This window comes from Pipistrellus kuhlii, unplaced genomic scaffold (assembly GCF_014108245.1).
Source record: "Pipistrellus kuhlii isolate mPipKuh1 unplaced genomic scaffold, mPipKuh1.p scaffold_m20_p_6, whole genome shotgun sequence".
Classification (NCBI taxonomy): domain Eukaryota; kingdom Metazoa; phylum Chordata; class Mammalia; order Chiroptera; family Vespertilionidae; genus Pipistrellus; species Pipistrellus kuhlii.
Genome location: NW_023425562.1, coordinates 29,087,210 through 29,111,966, shown reverse-complemented (window position 1 = coordinate 29,111,966; position 24,757 = coordinate 29,087,210). Strand labels below are relative to the sequence as shown.

General features: G+C 37.3%; 1 protein-coding gene across 12 annotated transcripts in view; it reads left to right on the top strand.

Annotated features, from left to right (window-relative positions):
• Positions 1-24,757, top strand: part of PTPRM (protein tyrosine phosphatase receptor type M) — a 608,093-nt gene that overhangs the window by 335,419 nt on the left and 247,917 nt on the right. For all 12 annotated transcript variants that reach the window (XM_045574745.1, XM_036417770.2, XM_036417769.2 and 9 more), the window contains exon 8: positions 24,129-24,437. In XM_045574745.1, the coding sequence (XP_045430701.1) occupies positions 24,129-24,437 (309 nt within the window). The remainder of the gene's footprint in view (positions 1-24,128; positions 24,438-24,757) is intronic.

Sequence of the window (24,757 nt, the reverse complement as noted above, 5' to 3'; positions counted from 1 at the left end):
TAAGGTATATTTATACTATGCTGCACACTATGCTTTCGGGGTGTTTTTCTTGCAGCCTTGCGGGATGTTTTTGAGGACTGGTGGTATTAAAAGGAAAAGATGACAATCACCCAACACAGTAAACACCCATTTTTGCATATTGCTTCTGTGCCGCAGATGAGCACAGAATCTGAATGTGCTCAACAAAGTATTATCTGCAATAGTTCCCTACAGGACTCCGGCTTTTCTAAAGCTCTGGCACTTGTGATCACTGAAGCCTCCTGGGCATAGTTCCAGTGGCTTTCTTTGAGCCTTTGTTTTCAGTGCAGTAGTAGTGGGACTCCGTTGTAGCTACATACATCCTGGTAATAAATGTGTAGAGATCCTGGCCAGAAACACCTGTCAGTAGGTCTTTGAGAAAAAATTGTTAGAGGCTGGCAGCCTTCTGAGAAGCTATGTGTAGTGACCGTCCCGCTCCACGCCATGTTGGAAAGTTGCATTGGGCAATGGGACGTACTTACTTTCTGTACCTGGGGAGTTAAGTGTGTCTGACCTAAGCCTTGGTTGACGTGAGGAGGCTGCTACCAGCAGAGCTTGTGGTATACTGGCTAAGCTGCTTTGTTTCCAAGTGACAGAAGTGAAGCGATACATGCTTCAGACACAGGTGGCAAGACTACAGACCTGCCTCTAAGGAGGACTGTAACCCATTCTGAAATGTAAGTCAGTGTTCTCTCAGCCTTGTGTCTCTGCTTCCTCCCTTCATTTTCCTTTCTCTCTGAAGGCCATCACCCCCTCCCTGTGTGTCTCCTGGAAAATGGAAAGGCTGTCCAGCGCTCCCACCCTGTGTTCCCAGGGACAGGGATGCTCTAAGAAAAATTACTTCTGGGACTGACTTCCCTGGAGGAAAGCACCAGTTAAAAATATTAATTGTAAGCTGGGAAAATACCCCAAAAGCCATCCTCCTAGGGTGATATGTTGCTCCTGATAGTTCTCATTCTTCTACCCTGCTTCCGCTAAACAAGCAAGAGCTGGGGACTGAGCTACTTGGGGCAGCAATTCAGAGGAAGCATAAAATTGTGTTCTGTTACTACTAGTGCTCTTTACTCTCCATACATAAACTGTACCATTTCACAGCTCATGGCCTGGCTCTTGGGTCTGAGGCTTGAAGGGATCTTCAGAGACCATTTTCTTACCTCAGCCACAGGCACCAGCCAAAAACATAACAGGTGTCCACCCATCACTACGAAAGGACATGTACGGGTAGGAAGGCCACACCGGATGAAGTTAGTAACACTTAGATAGTGTTTAAATACACTTTTGATCTGAAGTTTGTTTCTCTGTAGCTTCCTCTCAAGATTACACTTTCTCTTGGGGCAATAGAAATCAGTCATGGTCCTTCTGTCATATAAGTGACCTTCAAATACTTGAATATGTAAGAAGGTACCGGGTTGTTCACTTAATGATATTTAAGTGCTCAGTTTACTGAATATTGTGTAAGTGCTATAGATGTAAAATGTTTGGCAGACATTCGGAAAAGAAACTGACGAGTTTCTGAGGGGATGGAAGATAACCGAAGTGGAAGCTTTCCAATAACATCTCAGCCCCATGGAGGTTGGACATCACTAGTCTTAGATAGGACCATCCACTTATTCAGAGTTAGGTAGCAATTTACAAAGTCCTCAGTGTAGGAATGAGAGTCAGAATATGGAAGTCCAACACAGGAATGCAGGGTCTGCTGTGTGAGGTAATGGAAGGACAAAGGTCAAGGTGTTGTAAGTGACAGGGAGACTCATTGAGGATTAGCCAGGACTTGCCAACTGGTGAGTGAAATCAGGAAAAGTAAGAAAGGAAAGTGATGGATAGCCCAGGATGAATAGATAAATGGAAGATTCTGTCAAGTTTGGATTTGGAAGGGACATTAATTCCAGGTAATCATAAAGTACTTAGATGTTCTCAGGAGCATGGATTGCTGGAATTACACACTAATGTAAAAGACCTATAGTGTCTTTTGATTGCTTTCAAGACAGACTATATTATTATCTATGTTTAACTAAAGATAATGGTAGGTATAGTTTTATTTTGAGTAAAGCTGGTATATAAGTTTGCTTTCATAGTTTGACACAAAGGATTTTATTCTAAGAAACTACTAAAATAAATGAGTAGTTTTAGAGTAGGGGTGTCGAACTCAATCAGAGAAGGGGCCAAAATCTAAAATCCAGCCTAAATCGCGGGCCGAATGGTTTACTGAACAGTCATAAACTGTCATTGTGATGGAAACGCAGCAGAGTGCAGTGATGACAGCGCGGTGCGGGCCACATTGCAAGGCCTGGCGGGACGGATTTGGCCCGTGGGCCTTGTGTTTGACACATGTAGTTTTAGAGGATTCTGATGTTTTTCTCAGAATTGAACTAAGTGATGTGAGTAGAGTCTTAGAAAATTAAATGAAAATCTTAAGGGGAGTAACATCATCAAGATGGGGACATAGGTCATTCCCAAGTTCAGTGCCAGTCACCAAAAGACCAACTAGCCAGTATCCATAGATAAGACATCACTGTGAAAATCTGAGGACTCCAGGGGTGAGGCTGAAGCACCTCCCTGGAAAACAGACCCTCAAAAAGACTGTATTGGAAGGGTGACTGACCACAACACTTCTCCCTCGGGCCAGTATGTGCCACACCCAGAGGGCTCTCCCCACACCACAGTTCATCCAGTGATAAAAAGGGAACCAGGGCGGACATCCAACTTTCCAAGAATGATGGGATGTTTTCCGGGAGTCTCACTTCCCAAGGATCATTGGGGGAATCAGTGGAACATGAGCCCTCAGGATCAGATAGATAGCAGATAGGGGCTGGAACTTATAGCAACCAATAGTCAGTTCTTGGCAAACTGTGTTCCTGCCTACTGTTGCACCTGAGCAGAGATCCCAGCCAGTGGCTATACCCATCTACAGAGCTGAGTTGGTGGCCCTTTCTGGCCAGGTAGCTCAGTGCTACCTGATTTGGGTCCCTAGCCAATGCACCATAGAAGTCTTGGAGTATATCCTGTGGCCCACCCACCCAAGCAAGGAGTTAAGCTAGCAGCCCTGCCCAACTGTTGAACATACTCATGGGCACTGCATTAATAAACTGTAATGGATAATGTACAAAGTGAATAATTAATAAATATTTGCCAGTTTATAATGGTAATTATCAGAATGCATCCACACATGCACACATGTACACATCTCCTACAAGTCTCTTCAAGTGAACTGTTTTCTGAATTTGGGTTTATCTCATCTTTAGTGAAGGCATTTTTAAATACTTATTTTCATTAATAGAATGAAATCTAAGTCAGTAATCAGTATGACTGTTTCAGCTTATTATGTGCTCATTAATCAATAGGCTAGATCAGCTATTTTCAACCAGTGTGCAAGAGCACACTGGTATACCACACAAAAATTTTTTTTAAGTTCAATACCTGACTGTTTAGTCAGAGACACTGACCACTTTTCCCTTAAAATTGTCAAATAAAAAAATCACAATAGCCAGCACAATAATAGCTATCTAGTGTGAATGAACCAGAATTTTAGTAATTAATTTATATGTGCTCTGAGATGAAAAAGATTGAAAATCATAGGGCTAAATGCATGCTTTATGTTGGCACTTTGGGTCCCTATGAAAAAAATAAAAGCATGCAAGATGCTGTACTTTGGTCTTAGAAAACCTCATGTCAGTCTTGTGTATTATAAGGAGAGAAATGATTTCCATATGTGATATTAGATGAGCTCTTTTTGATTAATTTCTTTGGTTTTAATTTCTGCCTCTTTTTAACATTAGTGATATTATTTAATGATTTTGAACATTGTTAGTAGATATTTTATTTCAGGTAAATATCTTAATTAAATATTTAAATGACAGGTCTCTGACAGTCTTACCATTTGGTTGATCTCCATTCATTAGTTTCTATTGGGGTCTGATCTGATTGTTCACAATTTTGGCTATCATTCTTATTGTACCATGGCTCAGGGCATTTCTACCAAAGATGACTGTGAGTTTAGTTTCATGGCTGATAGGCAAGGTAACCATCTGCTTTGTACTCCAAACCTCAATATTAATTATGCCAGAACAGGCATAAGCCCGGGACTATCCATTTAAAGCAGGACAGATGAACACTCTATTTATAGGTAATCATCTTCCTGTTCAAAGCTCTAAATTGTCCACATATTAATTGTCTCATGAGAAGTAAAAAGAATAATAATTGTAGTTATGTTACTTAATTTAAAGCTAACTTTCTAATATATGGAACATACTTAACCAGTATTTGTTATCATATTTCCAAAAGTTGGCATACTTAAAATCAAAGCATGCCATTTAAAAATAGGACTTACAGTCTTTGTTGAATGTCTTATATCAAAGGGCATTAAACTCCTGGGACTGGTGATATATTCATAAACAAATTATTTCCCCTATCAAAAAAACTTCTAAAAATATAGGTACCAAATGCCAAAATTATTGATGCTTATTAGTGCACAGACAGATATTCATTTGGTACCAATTTATATTCTTCTGCAATATGTATATGAAATAAAGAACCTTTGCCTGAGTTTGCTAATGCTCATTTCTTCATAAAAAAATTACTTCTTGCAATTCGCTATAAAATATTCTTAAAGTTGATTAAGTTTTGATCTATCCATGTAAGGATAGGTCTTTAAATATTTGACTGACATATAATTCAATCTTTTTATTATCCTAATGTAAATTAGTTAGATAGACAATTATATTGTGTTCATAGTTACATCAATTTTTACTTGAGAGATGGCTTGATAATTAACTCTCTTATTTCTAGAGTGAGAAAATTTATCTCTTAAGAAAATGGAAGTCCCTGCAGCTTTGATATATTAGTTAATAGGATTTTACATTCCTTAGGAATATCTTTTTTTATAGAAATGTGTACTCTTGTGAGGTACTAACCTTTGTAAATCATTTTGAAATTTCTATTTAATTAGATTCTGCATGTTTCTGTTAACATTTCATAGCTAAATATATATGTATAATAATGTTTATTAGTCAAATATTAAAGAGACTTCCCACATCTATAATAATAAAAGAGTAATATGCTAATTAGATCAGACATCCTCTGGATGACCTTCTGGAAGGCCAGAGGGAAACCTGGGTCCCAGGTGCCAGAGGGAAGCCGGTGCCAGCAGCCAGGTGATAGAAGGCCTACTCTTGCATGAATTTCGTGCATCAGGCCTCTAATAGCAAAATAAAACAAAATAACAATAACAAAATCAAAGCAGTCTAAACAGGAAGGAGTATAACCTTTGATTTTAAAAGGGTAACATAATTCTGAATTAGTATGGAAGACTCAACAAAGTAGAAGTAAGGGTAAAGTGATAGTTTTCATTCATATGGTTTCTCTCACTTTAAGTCCGCCCCTACTTTTCCAACATGTTTGCCCTCTCACCTTGCTTGCCTGAATCTAACTGGTTGGGTACTTAATAATTGTTTCTATAGAATAGAGTGGAAGGTGATTTGGAGGCCTGGAACCTGATACATTATCAAAGTCACTTCTAAGTGAGTGCTAAATAATTCTTCTCTACTCATGTTTCCTTAAAGTGAGAATTTACTCAAAACCACATATATAGAACACTTTATGCTTAGTGGTTTTTCTGTAGTGCACATTCTTTTCCTTTTTTTTTTTTTTATCTTCACCAAGGATATGTTTTTTTTATTGGTTTCTGAGACAGAAGAAGGGAGAGAGAGAAATCGATGTGAGAGAGAAACTTTGATCAGTTGCCTATAACCTGAGACTGAACCGCAACCTGGGTATGTGCCCTGACTCGGAATCGAACCTGCAACCTTTTTGGTGTACAAAACGATGCTCTAACTAACTGAACCACCTGGCCAGGGCTGTATTGCACATGCTTATAGTAACAGGTTAGCATGCTGACTCTGGGACACTCTTACAGCTTATTTGTCTCTTTTAATATAATAAATTTGGAAATATTATGTCTTTCAATACCATTATTGAAAACTTGTTCTGTGTGTGTCCTCTGTGTAGAACAGAGAGAATTCCAGAGTTCTTCATTCTCAAACAGTATGGAGAATAGTATCAACCTTACAAATAATCTGAGGACAATATGAGATGACTCAAATGAAATTCTTAACACAGTAACTAGCATACAGTTCCTCAATATATTATTATTGAGGAGCATTATTGTGGGATGATAAATGAGATTCTTAAATCTAGATAAGTCTGTATATGTTTTATATATAAAGTGATAAATTCTGTTCCATAACATGTTGCTACAGGCTTTTTTCCTTAATCTTTGAATAAATTACCTGTAAACTACCCAGTCTTTTGTTCCTAAATTGCAACACTGAATACTTGCATTTTCTTTTTGTTTATATCTTTTTAATTTTGATTCTTTCCTTGAAAAACAGTGGCCATTTCATCTGATCTTTGAGCAACTTAATTAAACAATTCAAATTTATTTCTCTCTCTGAATTTTGTCATAAATTTCAGGTTGTGTAGCCTGCTCAGTAGTAAACATTTTAGGTAGCACATGCTGATCACATTCTTAAATCATCACCCACTTGAAGATAACTGATATAACCTGCTAGAAATTAAGGCCGTAAATTTTCAGGTAGGGATTTCAGTGGTACTGCAATCAATACTTTGCAGATAGTGCTAACACGTTTTTCTATGAAATATGTTGGCTTATGGCTGGAAAAATCAATGCCTGGGAATGAAAAACAGGTGTCAACTTTGATAGGAACATCATGCATTTGATATTTGGAGGCCAGAGGGCTCTGTCAACAAACATAGCAGTAATTCTGTCAGATGCAATATGCGTGGAATTAATGAAAATGCCAGAAACAAGGCAGTCTGGTCAGCAAGCCAGTTCTGCAAAAAAGTCAGGGAGAAAAAATGTCTTCCTCTTGCATCTGAAGTGAATGCATTCTAGAAAGATAGTGTTTTGAGGGGGATGGAGGCACATTGGCAGTGCTGCAGGAAATGTAGGCAAAGAAGTAATAGGTGGCCTTGCCATCAATGGGACTATATCAAGTGTGGGACATATAGTGAAGATGTGGAGAGTGGTGGTAAGAGTGAGATGAATCTGGAAGTTACAGATTAGCAGTCCTTTCCAGGCTAGTCAAGCTTGATAACATCTCTGAAATTCAGAATAAGTTTTATTGTCACGTTAATCAGATGTGTGTTTGTTTTAGCAGGAGGGGAAAGGCTGGTTGGATAGAAGGAAGGAAGGAGCCTGCATGGTTGTGAAAATACACCTTAGCTTTCTGCTTTTTCCCATCTGCAGTCAGCTTCTTGAGTGTCTAGCAGGTAGCCATATTGCTAATCATACTAGTAACATTGCCCCAGTGTCAGCATTATTTTCAGTAGCCATTTAGTCAGGCCAGCCTTCCTGACTTTGAATTCTGAGAAACTGCACGGTGATTCAAGTTAACCACTTAGCCAGAATTAGGGCCTTTGCTAGAGTTAGTTCTAGTGACATAATCCGTGGTTGAAAACATGTCTTTATCACATCTTGAAAAGGTTTTAATATTCATAAATAACTGAAACTACTTTTTTTAGTTTATTTTTACCAGAATTATTTAGAGAGAGCCTGATACATTTTATGGTTTCATGCAACTCAGAAGTAATTACCAAATTCATAATTCTGTAAGTAGCAGATTTTTAATACCTACATTATTAGAACACACCAGATTTATTGTCTATAAGCCAGCCTTTGAAGTTAATAAAATGCAGTTGTCAGTATTGCAAATACCCGTTAAATCTTGTATATTATTTTGTGTGCATATAAACCATCATGAGGAAATGAAGCCTCATAAGAAGTTCTGGGAACTTTTAAGATTACTATAATTCTGTCCTCAGCAATTTGATACTTATTCAGTTCTGCTTTATTATTTAAATTAAAAGAGGTTCAGTCTTAATCTTATATTTTCACAAAGTTTAAAGTATAATTTTTGAATCATTCCTTCTATATTTAACTAATGTATTTTCTAACACACACATATGCACACACACATTTACACACACACACACACACACATATAGAATACTGCTTGGAACATAAGAATTTAAAAATAGTAGCTATCATCTTTTATGTTATTGTTTATAATGTGGTATTTGATACATGATTGGATCCATATTTATTCTTTTCCAGGACTGAAGATTTTCAGAGCTAGCAGACAATTGAGATGAGATATCCATACTCTGGTCAAAAATCATAACTGAAGGCCTCAATTGAAAACAAAACAAAACACTTATTGGCTATATTTCAAATTGTATATATTACAAACTGATAGAATATTAGGGTTGGTAATTTAAATCATTTGTATTCATAGCTCTAGAGAAGAAGTAAACATTTTTTAGATGAAATCTTTGTTGGGTAACTTCCCCTTAAGCAGAGAGTTGGATGCATATATTTTGGGTACCCCTTCCCAGCTTGACCACTCATTCCCCCCACATACAGCTTTCTCAGGCTCTGACACCTCTCTCCTCAACTCGATTCTATTTCCTCTTGCCCTTAGAAATGACGATGTGGTGACTTAGCTACTCACTACTATCACTTCTTCTCACGTTGGCCTCATGAGTGACCATCCCGAGCTTACAGATTTCAGCAGTAACTCAGGGGAGCATGTTTCAGTTTGTGAAAAGTGAGCAGGTGCTGGCTGGCATGCATTCTCTGAATCTGCACCATGTGTTTTGATGTATGGCAGCCAAGTATGATTCTTGCGCTCCACATTCTCACCCAAATAGAATTCCCATTCAGAATTATTTTTGTACTTGGGTTAGGCCCCAGGTCCAGAGCCAATGACTGCTCCCTGTATTGTGTACAGTTGCATTGGGCTAGCAGTGTGTGTGCTTTTAATCAAAAAGCAAAGTCAACCAAAAGCTAGCTTGGAGTTGAAGAAATAAGGTAAAATTCAAGGTCATTGGTGGTGGTAGAATTTAGAAGAAAACTTTTTGAAAAGAGTGATATGGATAATTTGTGTGGAGAAATAATGAGAGAATATGAGTCAGTCAGAAATTAAAAGGATATTTCTTTTCATTTGTTTCCTTTTCATCTCAAGTTTCTCCGTTTTCACATCTGTCATTTATTCGGTCTTGTTGCCAGATATTTAAAGTGGTTAATACATAATTGCTCAGTGAAAGAGCTATTTCTGTTCATTCTAGGCCTGAATACATTGAGCAGTTCAAAGTTTGTTTTTTTTCCACCAGTTGAACTGGAGAGTAGTGTTAATTTATCAGTTCTTGCATTTGAAAATTAATTTGCCAAAATTGATTTCATTCTGCATCACTTGGTTCAGGTTGGTTACACATATCAGACTGTATTCATGTTGAAAAAATTAACTCTGCTATTTAGCCATGTAACATTAATTGATAACGTTTCTCTAGTATAGATTTATATGGCCACCAGTGTTGTCATTTTGGTTCAGTGAAGTCCTGTCTTAAAGTCTTGATTTAGCTAACATTGTTGGGGATAATGACTTAAAATTAATGCAGTTTGTCAGCAGCCATTGACTGCAGTGATAGCAAGAACATCCTGCTACATCTTCTTCAGAATGATGTATGAAATAGCAGACCCATTTATTTTTGTAAAGCATTATAAACAACACTAGAGGCCCCAGTACATGAAATTAGTACATGGGGGGTCCCTCAGCTTGCACTGCACTCTCTCCAATCTGGGACTCCTCCGGAGATGTCCGACGGTCTCCCATGCGGGCCTGCTCACTGGCAATCGGACATCCCTCTCACAATCTGGGACTGTTGGCTTCTAACTGCTCATTTGCCTGCCTGCCTGATCACCCCTAAACACTCTGGCATAATCAGCCTGGGTGAGGGGCTGAGGGCTTTTGGGGGCAGTTTGCAGGCCAGCCAAGTCCCCCACTTTGTCCAGAAGGATGTCCGGAAGGTCTCCCAGTCTAATTAGCATATTACCCTTTTATTGGTGTAGATGTGTGACTGTGCTTTCCTGGGAGGATAGAGCTGCTAAAATCTGAGAATATTTATACCATGGTTTATCATTTTACCAGGTGATTTTCATGGCAACTTTAAAAGCTTAAATCAAGAGAGTAAAGTATTGCTCAGGTGTGAACCATGGATTGGCTAAAAAAATGCCTTAAAAGTCAGTTTACCCTTTTCAGCTATTGGTGCTTTATATTCACACACTTGACACTTAATAGGGTTTTGAATTTAATACCAGGTATAAAGCTTGGCTTGAGTTTGTCTGCATCAGAAAGCCCCTGTTGTGACCAGATTGCCATGACCAAGCATATTTGTCATTTCTATAATACAGTGTGGTTATATTTCTGCATTATAAAATGTGTAAGCTACCTGGCTGGCATGGCCCAGTGGCTGAGCATCAACCTATGAACCAGGAGGAGAGGGTTAGAGTCTGGTCAGGGCACATGCCCAGGTTGTGGGCTCCATCCTCAGTATAGAGCCAGTCAATGATTCTCTCTCATCATTGATGTTTCTATTTCTCCCTCCCTCTTCCTTCATCTGTGAAATCAATAAAAACTATTTTTAAAAAATAAAATAAAGATGTGAATACTGAAGTTCTGCATTATGTCTGCACAGCATTTAAACCCATGACCTCTTGTGAGGATCCCACCATCATACCATGTTCACTTCCAGTTGTGATTGGGATTCTGAACCTCTGCATTATAACTCTCTGGTTTGGGTTGAGGAGTAATTGTCAGCTTGTTACTTTTTGTTGACTTAGATATGTAACGTAGCACTTGGGGTACAATTGGGGCACATTGTCACTGACATAAGGATGATGTGAAAAGTATATGTCTGGAGCCTTTTATCTTTCCTTTAGCAGCAAGTCACATGTTTCCTTCATGCAAAGTAAAGAAAATCACAAGAGCCCATGCTTGTCTCTCTTTGGAACTCTCTAGAATTAGCTTGTCATGAAATGTAAAACTAATGTGCAGTTGTAAAAACTGCTGCCAGCTTGCTCCTTACTGCTGCCTGATGGCTAAGTAGATTTGGAAATGAAAGGGGTTATTAGAAAGTGATTACTGAATAGCTAGGTATGTCATTTTAAACAAGCAACTAAAATCTCTCTTGTAGACATGCAGGCTGTAGCCTTGTTTTGTATCATTCATATGTAAGACATGATTTTGATTGTGGAGGAGTAATCAAGCACCGGGAGTAATTTAAGAAAAAAAAAATATACTGGGTGATATTCTTTCATTCCTTATTAAAATACATTAGAATTTAAATGAAGCATTCTCTAAAATGTATAGCTATTAATATGTATCACATATAAAAATTCAAATACCGGTTGGCTCTTGTGCAAAGCTGAAAATTCCTCACTTGACTAAAACTTATTTATCTTTTTTTAAAAAATTCAAGGAAAACCTATTGTAAAATTACATATTGAAAATGGCATATATATCAAAGAATGAATAGCTTAAAATTATAACTTTTAATATTACTGTCAGTTTCATTTGAAAGGACAAATGCCTTGAAATATCTTTTTTTAAAAACCATAAAATCCAAGTAAAATTAAGTTCAGCTAATGTGGTCTTTTTCATTATTCCTCTCTCCTTTTAAAATGCTTTTTTTTCTTGAAATCACCCTCTACACCAGAAGCTTGAACAGTCACATAAACTCCAAATCTTCCACCGTGACCTTGAGCTGCAGATTCATGTTAAGTGGCATCCCGATTTCCTTTTATGGATATTGCACAAGCATTTCAATCCAAGCTCTTCTCCCTTTGTGCTGTGTCTGGGCAAGACTGTCTTCAGTATGTCACTTTTTCAGCCTTTCCTGTCCTGTGCCCCACCCCCACTGTCCCATTCCAACTATTTAACTAACCACGTTCCATGATTTGTGTTTCTGAGATATTTCTCACGTTGCCATTTTCCAGGTACAGGCTGAATCTACCATTTCCCGCAACCAAGGTACATGCTCTTGACCAGAATCGAACCTGGGACCTTTTAGTTCACAAGCCAATGCTCTATCCACTGAGCCAAACTAGTTTCGGCAGGAATTAGCTATTATAACAATCCTTATTTGTTATAGTTCCCTTGTGATTTCATTCAAAAAAGCAATACCTGGAAAAAACATAGAAAGTTAAGAAAAAAGAAAAGAGTACCAAACAACCTAAGAACAAAAGTGTGCTGTAGTATATCCATCACACTGTGTACTTTTCCAGGTGGCATGGTATTATGTGTGTTCATTTTTGTATTTCAGGCATTCTTTACCAGGAGGGGTGAAGGTGGTCTCCAGATTACTTCAGGGGGAGCTTTTAAAACTCTACTTTATCCCAATTCCTAGCCCGCCCCCTCCTTCCACCCAGAGCTGAATGTCAGAATCTCTGAGGTTGGGGGAGCAATAAGGTCAGTGCATGAAATGGCAAGGGCATCTTGGGGGACTTGTGACCACACCCACTCCTCATTTTTGTGGACAGTGGAGAAGATGATGTCTAGAACTTTTTCCTGGTGCTATGAAATCAGGAGACAAAAGTTCATTCAAAGGAGAAGTTTGGGGTAGTTGCTCATAAATAAATGTAATAGACTGTTCTCTAAGGGACATGAAGCAGATGACAGGCCTCCAGGAGTGTTGGAATAAATGGCTGTGAATCAGTACATCTTCAATAAATAATTGATCGATTTTCTGGCATCTAGGAAAAAAATTCATATCGCCTTTCCATTTTCTAAATAGAAAATTGAGCTTCCTCATAGAAAGCTAAGGCTTAATATTTGAAAGCGTCTGAAAAGTAACATTGCAAAGTCAGAAAGGTGGAAAAATTGACTCGATCCCACTCAAAAACTACTTTTAAGGTATTTCTGTAAGCCAGTGCTAATTTAGTAGAAAAATCTGGAGCTAATTTAACAGTGAAGCAAACTACTCTTTTTTTGTTTGTTTGTTTAAGATTTTTCTAAATTTATCTTTATTGTTGAAATACTTTTTTTCCAATCGTCCTCTTCCATGCCACACATGCCCCACCTCCAGGCCTTCACCACACTAACGCCTGTGTCCATGGGTTATACATACTAATATATGCATATAAACTCTTTGGTTAATCTCTCCCCACCCACCCACCCACCTATTCCCACCTTCTTTCTGAGATTCATCGATCTGTTCCATGCTTCTATGTCTCTGGCTCTATTTTGTTCAGCAGTTTATTTTGTTCATTAGATTCCACATATGAGTGAGATCATGTGATACCTGTCTTTCTCTGACTGGTTTATTTTGTTTAGCATAATACTTGCCAAGTCCCTCCATGCTGTCTCAAAGGGTAAGAGATCCTTCTTTTTACTGCTGCATAATATTCCATGGTATAAATATACCACAGCTTTTTATTACTCTTGATTAAAAGATCAAGCTTTTTTTGTTTAATTTTAAGTTAGAACTTTTGTTTCTTTTTTTTCTTATCTTTTTAAAAGAAAGGAAACTGTCTATTCCTTTTTGTGTCCTGATATTGAAGTTCTCAGTGGGATGCAAGCAACATGTTATCTAACCTTCTGGAACTGTATTTTCTACCCTCCATTCTCCATGCTTCCCTAGATATGAATGATGGAAAACATAAGAGTTTAAACAGAATCTTATCAATCATATGCAATTTTACATTGAGGAAAGCTCTTTCTAATACGAGTTGCTAGTGAAAACACAGAAAAATAATTTTAGCATAGTTTAGTGTGGCATTTTGTGGTACCATTTGCCAAAACTCATAAATAACTTAAAACGGAAGACTAGGCAATCATAAAAAGATTATAAATACCAAAAATAGGAGGCTCTAAACAGGTTTAAATTTTTAAATAAAATTTACCTGCTTAGTGTTAACTAGAGAGAATGGTTAGTTTAGGTAAAACTAAATTGTACTGTGGAGAACAGTATGGAGTTTCCTCAAAAAGCTAAAAAATGGAACTCCCATTTGACCCAGCAATCCCACTTCTAGGAATATATCCCAAGAAACTAGAAACACCAATCAGAAAGGATATATGTACCCTGATGTTCATAGCAGCACAATTTACCATAGCTAAGATTTGGAAACAGCCTAAGTGCCCATCAGCAGATGAGTGGATAAAAAATGGTGGTGTACATATACACAATGCAATACTAAGCTGTGGTAAAAAAAAAAAAAAAAAAAAAAAAAAAAAAAAAAAAAAAAAAGGAATTCTTACAGTTTGCAACAGCATGGATGGAACTGGAGAGCATTATGCTAAGCGAAATAACCCAGTCAGAGAAAGATAAATATCATATTATCTCATTCATTTATGGAATATAATGAACAACATAAACTGATAAACAAAACTAGATCTAGAGACAGAGAAGCATTGATCAGACTGTCCGACCTCAGAGGGAAGGTAGGGGAGGGAGTGTAAGGGGGAGAGATCAACCAAAGGATTTGTATGCATGCATATAAGCATAACGAATGGACACAGAAACCAGGGGGTGAGGGCATGGGTAGAAGGGTGAGGGGGGCAGTAGAGCAATAAGGACACATATATAATACCTTAATCAATAAAGAAAAAAACTAAAGTGTATTTGATTTGCTCTTCTCCAACACTAATCACCTGACTTCTATAATGAAGAGTGAATGTTTTGGGTAAACTATTGCTCTGGGTAAAAATCTCAGATCCAAACATCTAAGGCTTTTTGTGGGCATCACAGTTTTATGAAGGTTAGGAAAGGGCAAAACCCATTCCAGTCCAATTTCTGACACTTTTTTTAGGGTTGCCATCTTAATTTTTCTTATTAAAATTTTTAAAAATTGATTAAGGTATTACATATGTGTTCTTATCTCTCTATTGACCCCCCCACTCATGCCTTCACACCCCTGATGTCTGTGTTTATTGGTTAGGCTTATATGCATGCATACAAGTCCTTTGGTTGATCTCTCCCCCTTACCCCTACTTTCCCCTGTCTTCCCTCTGAGGTTTGATGGTCTGATTGATGCTTCTCTGCTATTTCTGACACTTCTGAAGTACTCTTTGGAAATCATTTTGCCTCCTATTTTATATAGTCTGAAATAAATACCAAGGAAGCCTTTTACTGCAGACTTATTTTTATGTCATACAACAGTTTTCATGTAAAGTTCATCCATAGGATGAATTGCGGTTTGTTCATCCCAATGCATCGAAACAATTGAAGATTCTAATTTTGCTGTATAGCAGTAGTGTTCCTTCTACAGCGATGACCTTTACACTTCGGAAATGTCACCAAGGAGCTCACGCAAAAATGGACCATTTCCTCGGTTAGTGGAAGCCACATTTTTACTGTGACTCCTTTAAAGTGATAAAGTAAAACCGATGCAAGTCACAGCACAGAACACTGGTAAATACTGGAGAAAATGAGATGTTTTCAGAATTGACTTATGAGAGGAGAGGAACTGAGCTAAACAGAGGATATTTGTTATTTTGTACTAGTATCCTTTTATTAAATGTGTTGATTAGCAGATGTAGACATCTTGTAAAGCATTTCTATTAGACCCAGTGTCTATATTCAATGAACTTGATTGTTACAGAACTCAATAAATCATATAGAAACACTATCAATATATGAACATTAGGGTTTTGACCATGTGGGTCTATAAAAGTCTCTGAATTTTTATTTTGACTAAAAAGACACAGTCACAGATTGATCTTGATGTAATGTTAAAATAAATTAAAAGCTACTTTTTGGCAAGTGAAAGGTGACTATTGCTGAATGTGTATAGGTCATTGAGAGCAGAGATGTTAATTTGGGAGGGAGAGTATATATAGGATACAACAGATAGATTCGCCCAACTAGTACAGAAAGTAAGAATGATATACGATCTGTTTGATAGTTTTGATGGAAATGTTTTTTATTTGGTTTGTATTATAAAGGGGCAATAATTAAAAATCCTTAGATTCAGATCAGTGCCACATAGGAAAGTCTGGCTATAGCATGAGAGAATGATAAGATTAGGGAGGAATACCTAGATTTGAAAATTTTGTGAAAATGCAATTTAAGTATTTTATATACGTGTCTGAATATTGAAGTCTGGTAAATTAGTGAATGGCATTAGATTGCTGAAAAAGAATATCCCTTAACCTCTGTCAACATGCCAATCTCACAGCACATTTACTTCTGAACTGGTTTATCCTAAGTTTTTGTTCATTAAAAATGTCTTCTCTAAGAACTTTTAGTTTGTGTAATGTGTATGTGTATGTGTGTATATGTGAGTGTTTATATATATACATGTATGTATATGTTTATGGATGTGTGTATATAGTACACACACACACACACACACACACACACACACATACACACTTATATAAATTATCATACTCAAGACCTAGTTGTTTTGAAGTGGAGAGTATTTCTGGTAAATGATGTGTATGCTATGGTTCATATATTAATGGCATTCTATACACTAGTTAAATGATCCATCTGACCTATCTATAAATCCAAACAAGATCTATGTTTCAGCATAGCTGATGTTGAATGAAACCTCAAGTTGCCGGGACCGGTTTGGCTCAGTGGATAGAGCGTCGGCCTGCGGACTGAAAGGTCCCAGGTTCAATTCCGGGCAAGGGCATGTACCTTGGTTGCGGGCACATCCCCAGTAGGGGTGTGCAAGAGGCAGCTGATCGATGATTCTCTCTCATCGATGTTTCTAACTCTCTAGCCCTCTCTTCCTCTCTGTGAAAAATCAATAAAATATATTTAAAAATAATAATAAAATAAATCTAAACAAGATCTATATTTCAGCATGGCTGATGTTGAATGAAACCTCAAGTTGCAAAAAAATGGTAAGCAATTACCTAAATTTTTAACCATCCCAGATATATGTAATAAAAGTACAAAGACATGTCTGGGAATGATACATGATAACCTTGAGATAGCCTGCAGGAATGTGGAAAGGATTTACATCAGCAATATTTTATTTCTTTAATAAAAAGTTATCTGAAGCAAAACACAAAAATGTTAACATTTGATATTAGTATGTAAAACAGTGATTGATTTTGTACTTTTCAATGTATTTTAAAGTTTTATTACTTAAAACTTTAGAGACCTTACATTAAAATAAAAAAAAAGGATATTTCATGTTCTGCAGAATAATATCTTTCAACCATTGCGGCATCCTAGCCTTACTTTGTACAGTTAATCAATTCAGGCAGAATACAATGTGACAAATGTTACTACCATTGGGTACTTTATCAATACTCATATTTCTTTATTTCAGAAGATACCAATAGTAACATTTTTACTGCCTCTTTTTTCCAGCTGCCATTCAACGAACTCTTTAGTAAGAACATTAAAGTAGAACATTTTTTTTAAAAGTTATTCCGAAAGACTTGCTGAAATTAGGCACCTTGGTGAATCCCCTGAAACAAAAATGTATTCCTGTACTTTATTTTTTAAAGTTCTTTATTTTTTAGTTTAAGTGGACAAACTGAACTAAGCACAGTGTTTGTCTGTGCACAGTGCTCTTCCAGTGTCTCCCAGCACCACAGGAGAACCTTCCTCCGGGGCCTCACTGGTCACTCAGGTGTGGAGTGTGTGCCTCCTGAGACTCTTGCCTGAGAGGGTCTGCATTCTCACCATGGAGTGTGTGTTAGTCATTGTGTTATGTAAGGTAATCCTTTACATTTCCCATAAAAGGTGAATGGGAGTTCCAGCTTTCTACTATGATCAAAATTTAAACTGTCAACATAACTCAGATGTGGATAGTCCATTTCCCAATCACAAGGGTAGTAGATTACTTATCTTTCTGATTTAAAAAAAGTTCACACCAGCACCTGGAACACATGAAAGATATTGCGGAGAATATGTCCACCTTAAATCAAGAAATAAAATAGAATGTTTGATTTTCTATAAGGCTTGGCGCTGCTGCACTTTCATTCATTAATAAGGCTCTTTTTTTCATATTGTAAAGTAGTAGTAGTTTTGAAATTTCAATTTGTTGTTTAGGAATAAATTATTCATTGATGTAAGATTGGGCTATACAGTTAAGACTTTTCAAGTACATTTATTGATTCTATGATACAATAGTTAATATAAAAACTATTCATGTAATATCTGTAAAAATATTTTTGTGGGAGGGACTATTCAAATTTATATAATTATTATGACAAGTTTTAATGTATTCTATTATGTCAAGGCTATAGATGCCTTTAGAGTAGCATGTGGAATCTCAGAGGGAAGGCTGGAGAGGGTGGGTGGGAGGGAAGAAATCAACCAAAGAACTTGTATGCATCTATGCATAACCCATGGACACAGACAATCAGATGGTGAAGGCCTGAGCTGGGGGTCAGGGGTGGCCTAGAAGAGATCAATGGGGGGAAGAAGGGACATATGTAATACTTTCAACAATAAAGATTTAAAGATTTCAGAATGTTCAACTTTTCTGACAAAGGACACTTTTAAAAACCTGAAAACAGACAAAACTATAGCTATTTCACTTTAAAAAAAGGTGCCATCATGTACCTGGAATTTAATGTAATTCCTTGCTGCTTAGGAATATTGAGTGATTGGATAGGTCGCTATAATATTTGGTTAATCAGGTATTTTCTTTGATTTAATTGAACAGTAAAGAAACTAAAACTATCATTTTATTATTTTGTCACCTTCTTTTGTGTAACTGGTAAGGCAGAAATACAGTAGCTGCAGAGGTCAAAGGCCAATCTGCTGGTTATTCCTTTTATTGTAATAGACTTCCAGATAATTCATGAAGAAGGACCAAAGAGAAACCTGTTAGTGGGCACCTTGGCTGCAGTCTGTGTTTTTTTATTATTAATGACAGGATCCTAAAATTACACCCAAATCTCTCTCCCAAGTTCTGAATTGAGTTTCAGAAAAAGCACTCAAGTAGTAATAGAAGGTAAAAGTGCAGGGTTCCGGAGAAATGAGCTGCGAATTGAACTTGCAATGGAAATTGATCCTATCTGTCAGTTTCTCCCCTGATTTATAGAAAAAGCAGGGGTGAGTGTAGAAGGAGCCAGGATCACTGATTAAATAGGATGCTACAGTGCTAGAGGCTAGGACCTGGCGTGCTGGTTCCCTGGGGTTAGGGCTGCAAAACTGTCAGATTGCTGTGCTTGAAACCTGACTCAAACTCACAGAAATAGAACAGAATGAAAAATGCTACTGGCCAGCGGGGGAATGGGGAAAAAGTTCCTGACTAAGCTCAGGCATGACAGCCATTGTTCTCCTTCGAGAGGATGCTCTAGTCTCTTATCCTAGCCACTGCGCCCAGTTTAGGCCGCATGATCCGTGCCAGTGGGGCCTGTCACGATGCTCATTCCAGTGTTGGCCAAGGGAGCACGTGTGAGGAGACACGTCCTTGGAACAGACTCACATCTTTTTAACATCTTCAGGATTGTGAGGAAAGAGAAGCAAATATTCTACAAGTAGTGGTCCTATGAATGTAATTTTTTACCCTTTTACCTAACTCCAAGAGACTTACTTTGCATGCATAGAATGGTAGTAATAGAATGCCAAGGTTTTTTGGGCAGTGTGTACCCTACTCCCCGAAATGCAGCATGAGTTGTAATCAGCCAACTGAAATTACCCATTTCTGATTAAGAAGTTGCCATTCATTCCCTACAATAGGGATATATTTCTACAACGATGTCCCTCAAAGTCTTCAGTGATCATCAGTCTAAGTCACTAGAGTAGATTGTCCCTGTGGAATGCCTCATTCACATCTAGCAGTACACTAATAGAAATGGTTCCAACAGAAGGTACAGGTATTATAAAGCACTAACTTAAGATGTAGCCATTGTAAACCATTGCTGGATCAGAGCTCAATTTTGTAGAATGGCAGGAGAGAAGCTTTAAAAAGAGCAGCAATGAAATCAGGCAGTTTGCTAAGGATGAGTTGAAAGGATTGTCAGATTCCCTTAGTCGTTGAACTTAGCCTATCAATGCTATCACCAAAGGAGGATGTTGTCACAGGTACTTGGCCACGCAGTTTAAGTTATCAGATGCCATTTTCCCAACTCATTTAATTCTAGTCTTTGGGTGCTGACAATAAAAATGACAGCTCTTCATCTAATGTGGGCTATTATCCACAGGGTGGTATTGCATCAACTTCTCGCTTAAGCTTTTGACTAATGGGAGGAGTGTTTAAGAATCGGAGTTTATTTTTGTGTATGGTGTGAGTGGGTAATCTAGTTTCATTTTTCGTGCATGTATCTGATCAATTTTCACAGCACCATTTACTAAACTGATTAACAACAATAGATCCAGAGACAAAGAAACACTGAACAGACCGTCCAACCTCAGAGGGAAGACAGGGGAGTGGGGAGGAGGGGTAAGAGAGCAACCAAAGGACTTGTATACATGCATATTATCATAACCAATGGACATGGACACGGGGATGGTTGGGGCTTGTCCTGGGGGGTAGGAATGGCAGGTGGGGGGGGGTTGATTGGGGAAGAAGGAGACATAAAAAAGTAAATGGTAGAATATAGTAATGAATGAAGAAGAAGGAGAAGAAGGAGAAGGAGAAGGAGGAGAAGAAGAAGAAGAAGAGTTAAAGTAGTATTTATCCCTTCTCCTGTTTATATGATTGGATCCTGCCATGTTGATATTGACCTGTTTGGCAATGCAACAAAACTGTACTATAGGCAAAAGCCCATGAAGGGAACAGTGGAAATATTAGGTTTGGAAAAGCTTTGGTAAAATCATTCATTTTGGTTAACTGAGCATTTAAAGATGCAGGCTTGTGAGCACAAGCCTCTTTTCGTCAAATCTGTAAATGAACACTCATGACAGTAGGGACCCTGGAGCCTTGGTCACAGAGAGGGTTGTTTTGTGCTAGGTTTAGCTATTATACTTGGCAAATTTATGGGAACTTTCTTTCATAATTTTACCATGATCTAATCCTAAGAGATAATAACAGAAAAGAAGAGAGTATGGTTTAAAAGAAGGAAAAAAAATGACCAGTAGATGGACAGAACCCTTGTTTTTTTTTAAATCCTAGTATTTAATTCATGTGTGTATTCTCTTGGCTAAGGAATACCGAAATGATACAGGCTTATTTATACAGTGGAAAGTAGTTTTCTATTGAAATTAAGTTAGAACTGCATTGCTTGTTTAAATTGATATTTGAAGCACTTAGTCATTTTATTAGTCAGTAAAAATGATGAAAACCTTGGGAAAATGCTTAAGAATGGTCCTTGAGGAGACTGTGATTAATAAGGAAAGAGGCAAAGAGATGCATGTTAATCTGTTTATGTATATGGGATCTAGAGCTTATTAAAATTTTTTTTATAAACATTCAACTAATGAAGCATTATATAAAATTAGACATTTCCTTTACACTGTGAAAAAGTCTCTGGACTGGGGGAAAAAAAAACCTTCAAGGTTATTTCTGAATAGCTTACTTACGATATTTTCCCTATCACTACCGTATTTTCTGGCGTATAAGACGACCCCCTAATTTTACAGTTAAAACATAGGTTTAGGCCCATATTCGCTGCATAAGACTACCCCCACTTCAAAGAAAAGACTTACTTTGCCGTCAAGATCTGCAGGTAATTTTTGTGCAATTTTGGTCTTTTGCCCCCAATTTTCGGTTGACTTTTTTTCTTTTCAAAAGTCGTCTTATATGCCGGAAAATACGGGGTAGAAACTTACGTATAAAAAATGAATTTTGTAATAAGGAATATTCCGTGAGAATACCATTCCAGTTTCTCTAGGGCTGTTTTCATCTCAGTTGGCCTTGGTTTATCAAGTTAATACAGGATGGAGTAACCTGAACAATCATTATTAAATTCATTTTGTGGTTTTAGCAGCTGCTTGGCCAATGAATCCCAAATAGCACATTTAAAACCAAAACATTATTTCACTTTACGTATTTTTATTTGTTAGAGGTTGCAAAGAAAGAGGGTGGTTCAAAGTTCTCTCTAGGTTCTAAATGATGAGATAACAAGGAATGTATACACAAATGGAAATCAGTAATTGTCCAGGCAAATTTCCAGTGGCTGCAAAGATAGGGAGGGTTGTCTGGGAAAGCTGAGCTAGGGCACATGTCCTAGGAGCCTCTTCTCTGGAATTAGGAAAAGGGAGAAGGATTATTTTCAGCATTTATCCCAAGATTACACATAGGGTATTTATTGTATTTTATATTCTTTGGTCATGTTTTAGGTATCTTTACCATCATAATTTTTTTATTATATTCTTCATTTTTGGTAGAATCTCTGCAGTAGAGTCAAAGCAACATCTGTTTAGTTGTCAGACAGATATGAATTCAGGTGCTAACATCAAATCTTGATCCTGGTCAAACTATTGAACTGATATTGCCATGATGTTGTTGTTTTTTTAATCTGTGTATTGGGGGCAATAGTACTTAGTCCACAGGATTGTTTTGAGGAACATAGAATATATATATAAAGGAACTTAGTTTAGAAGAGCACACACAGTATTTCTCAAGTTTTCATGCTTATTTAATATTAGAGGCCCAGTGCATGAAATTCATGAAAGGGAGGGGGGGAAGAGGTGTAACCTCAGCCCAGCCTGTACCCTCTTGCAAACAGGGACTCCTCAGGGGATGTCTAACTGCTGGTTTAGGCCCGATCTCACAGAAATCACTCGGGATCAGACCTAAACCTATAGTCGGACATCCCTCTCACAATCTGGGACCGCTGGCTCCTCACCAATGGCCTGCCTGCCTGATCATCCCTAACCACCCTACCTTCCTGCCTGATTGCCCCTAACTGCCTTTGTCTTTGCCCTCGACGCTGTGGCTTCATCCAGATGGACATCTGGAATGACGTCTGGAAGGTCGTTCAGCTGTCTGGTCTAATTAGCATAGTACGCTTTTATTATTATAGATTCCTTACCTGTTGCAGATCACTTTAAATTCATATATGATGACTACAATTCAGGAAAAGAAAAATCAAAATATATATATATCAAATGTATTTATGAATATACCAAAGCACCTCATTTTAGATTAGTTCTTCCCAAAACCTTAAAAAGTAAATGTTTTTAGAAAAATCTATAGCATATGGCACTCAATAAATATTACATGCTTAGTAGTATTCTATCTTAATCTTCATTTCACAAACAAGTTTAAGCTTTCTCTGTATAGTTTCTTTCTTTAAACCCATTCAAAATGCTTTTATTCCTGGCATGTCATTATAGATTTCTAAGCTTGAAACTCTGTTTCTGGAGCTCAGACTAAGAAATAATGCTAAGATTTTGTGAGGGATGAGAAAGAAATACTTCAGTATTGACTGCATGAATTGTATACAAATCAAAACTCAAGGGACCTGGAGTTCTGCTCAGAAGTTGATGCTCTTTCACCATCATATTATTTCGTTGTGAATTCTCAAACATTTACTCTATTAATTTTTAAAAGTATATATAACATATATATCTTCACATTCAGATTGGATTTTTCCACTTATATATGGGATATAAAACTGAAAGTAACAAATAACAAATATGGAAAAGAAACAAACAAAAATGTATAGACACAGATAACAGTATGGTGGTGATCAGAGGGGAGTGGGAAGTAGTAAAGGATAAAAAGGATCAAATATATGGCGATGAAAAAAGATTTGACTTTGGGTAGTGGTACACAATGTAATGGACAGATAATATAGAATTATATACTTGAAACCTGTATAAGTTTATTAACCAAGGTCACCCCCAATAAATTTAATTAAAAAAAAAAAGATTGATTTCTTATATCAGAGTCCCAGAGGAAAAGAGACTTAAATAAAAGCATTTTATTTATCTCTAATGAAAAATTTGGAAGTAGGCAACTCAAATCTGGTAATGGTAACTCAGTGATTATCAGGAACTGTAGCTCATTTTTCTTTATTGCTTTGAATTCCTAATGTGTAAGAGCCTCATGTTGCATTGTAGCTGCATGAGCAACAAATACCCTGTCCTCAGTCCAGAATAATAGGAAGGAAGACAGAACACAGATGCTGAGCCCCTTCCCAGAAACTCTTCTTAACTTCTCATCTTTTCATCCTTCACCAGAATGCAGGCACATGGCCAATCTGCAAAAGAAGCTGGAAATGTTACTTAGGCTTTAGTCTGAGTGATAAGATTGAAGGGTTTTATTATTCCAGAAAAGGAGAACAGATATTGGGGACACGTATGACAATCTGTGACATCTGGGCTTCACCATATCTTTTAAAATTCATTTCTCTTACATTTTCTTTTTCCTTATTTTCTTTTGTAAATAGATCCCATGCGAGGCCCAAGGAAACTGGAAGTGGTAGAAGTCAAATCTCGACAAATCACTATCCGCTGGGAGCCATTTGGATATAATGTGACTCGTTGCCATAGTTACAATCTCACAGTCCACTACTGTTATCAAGTAGGAGGACAAGAACAGGTGCGAGAAGAAGTAAGCTGGGACACAGATAATTCACACCCTCAGCATACGATCACTAACCTCTCACCATACACCAATGTTAGTGTGAAACTCATCCTCATGAATCCTGAAGGAAGGAAGGAAAGTCAAGAACTCATAGTGCAGACGGATGAAGATCGTGAGTACTTTTAAATATGTTTATTTGAAATCTATACCCTCTCAAGAAAGCAGCTTCTGTTTCTTTTAAATTGAGATCTTTGTAGTGAAAATAGAAGGAATAACTATTTAGTGTGTTGAATAATAAAATATAAACATGTCTATGCTTCTGCATACTTAAGCACTGATAAAAAGGGTATAGGGAATAAAGAAGTAGGAGTGTATTTTAATTCTTTATGAGTCAGATAGTCACATTTCTATGTAAAATAATTCTATATTGCTCTTTATTCAAGGTTTATTATCATGTTGAACTAAAGAGTTATTATTTTGGGTACTATTACT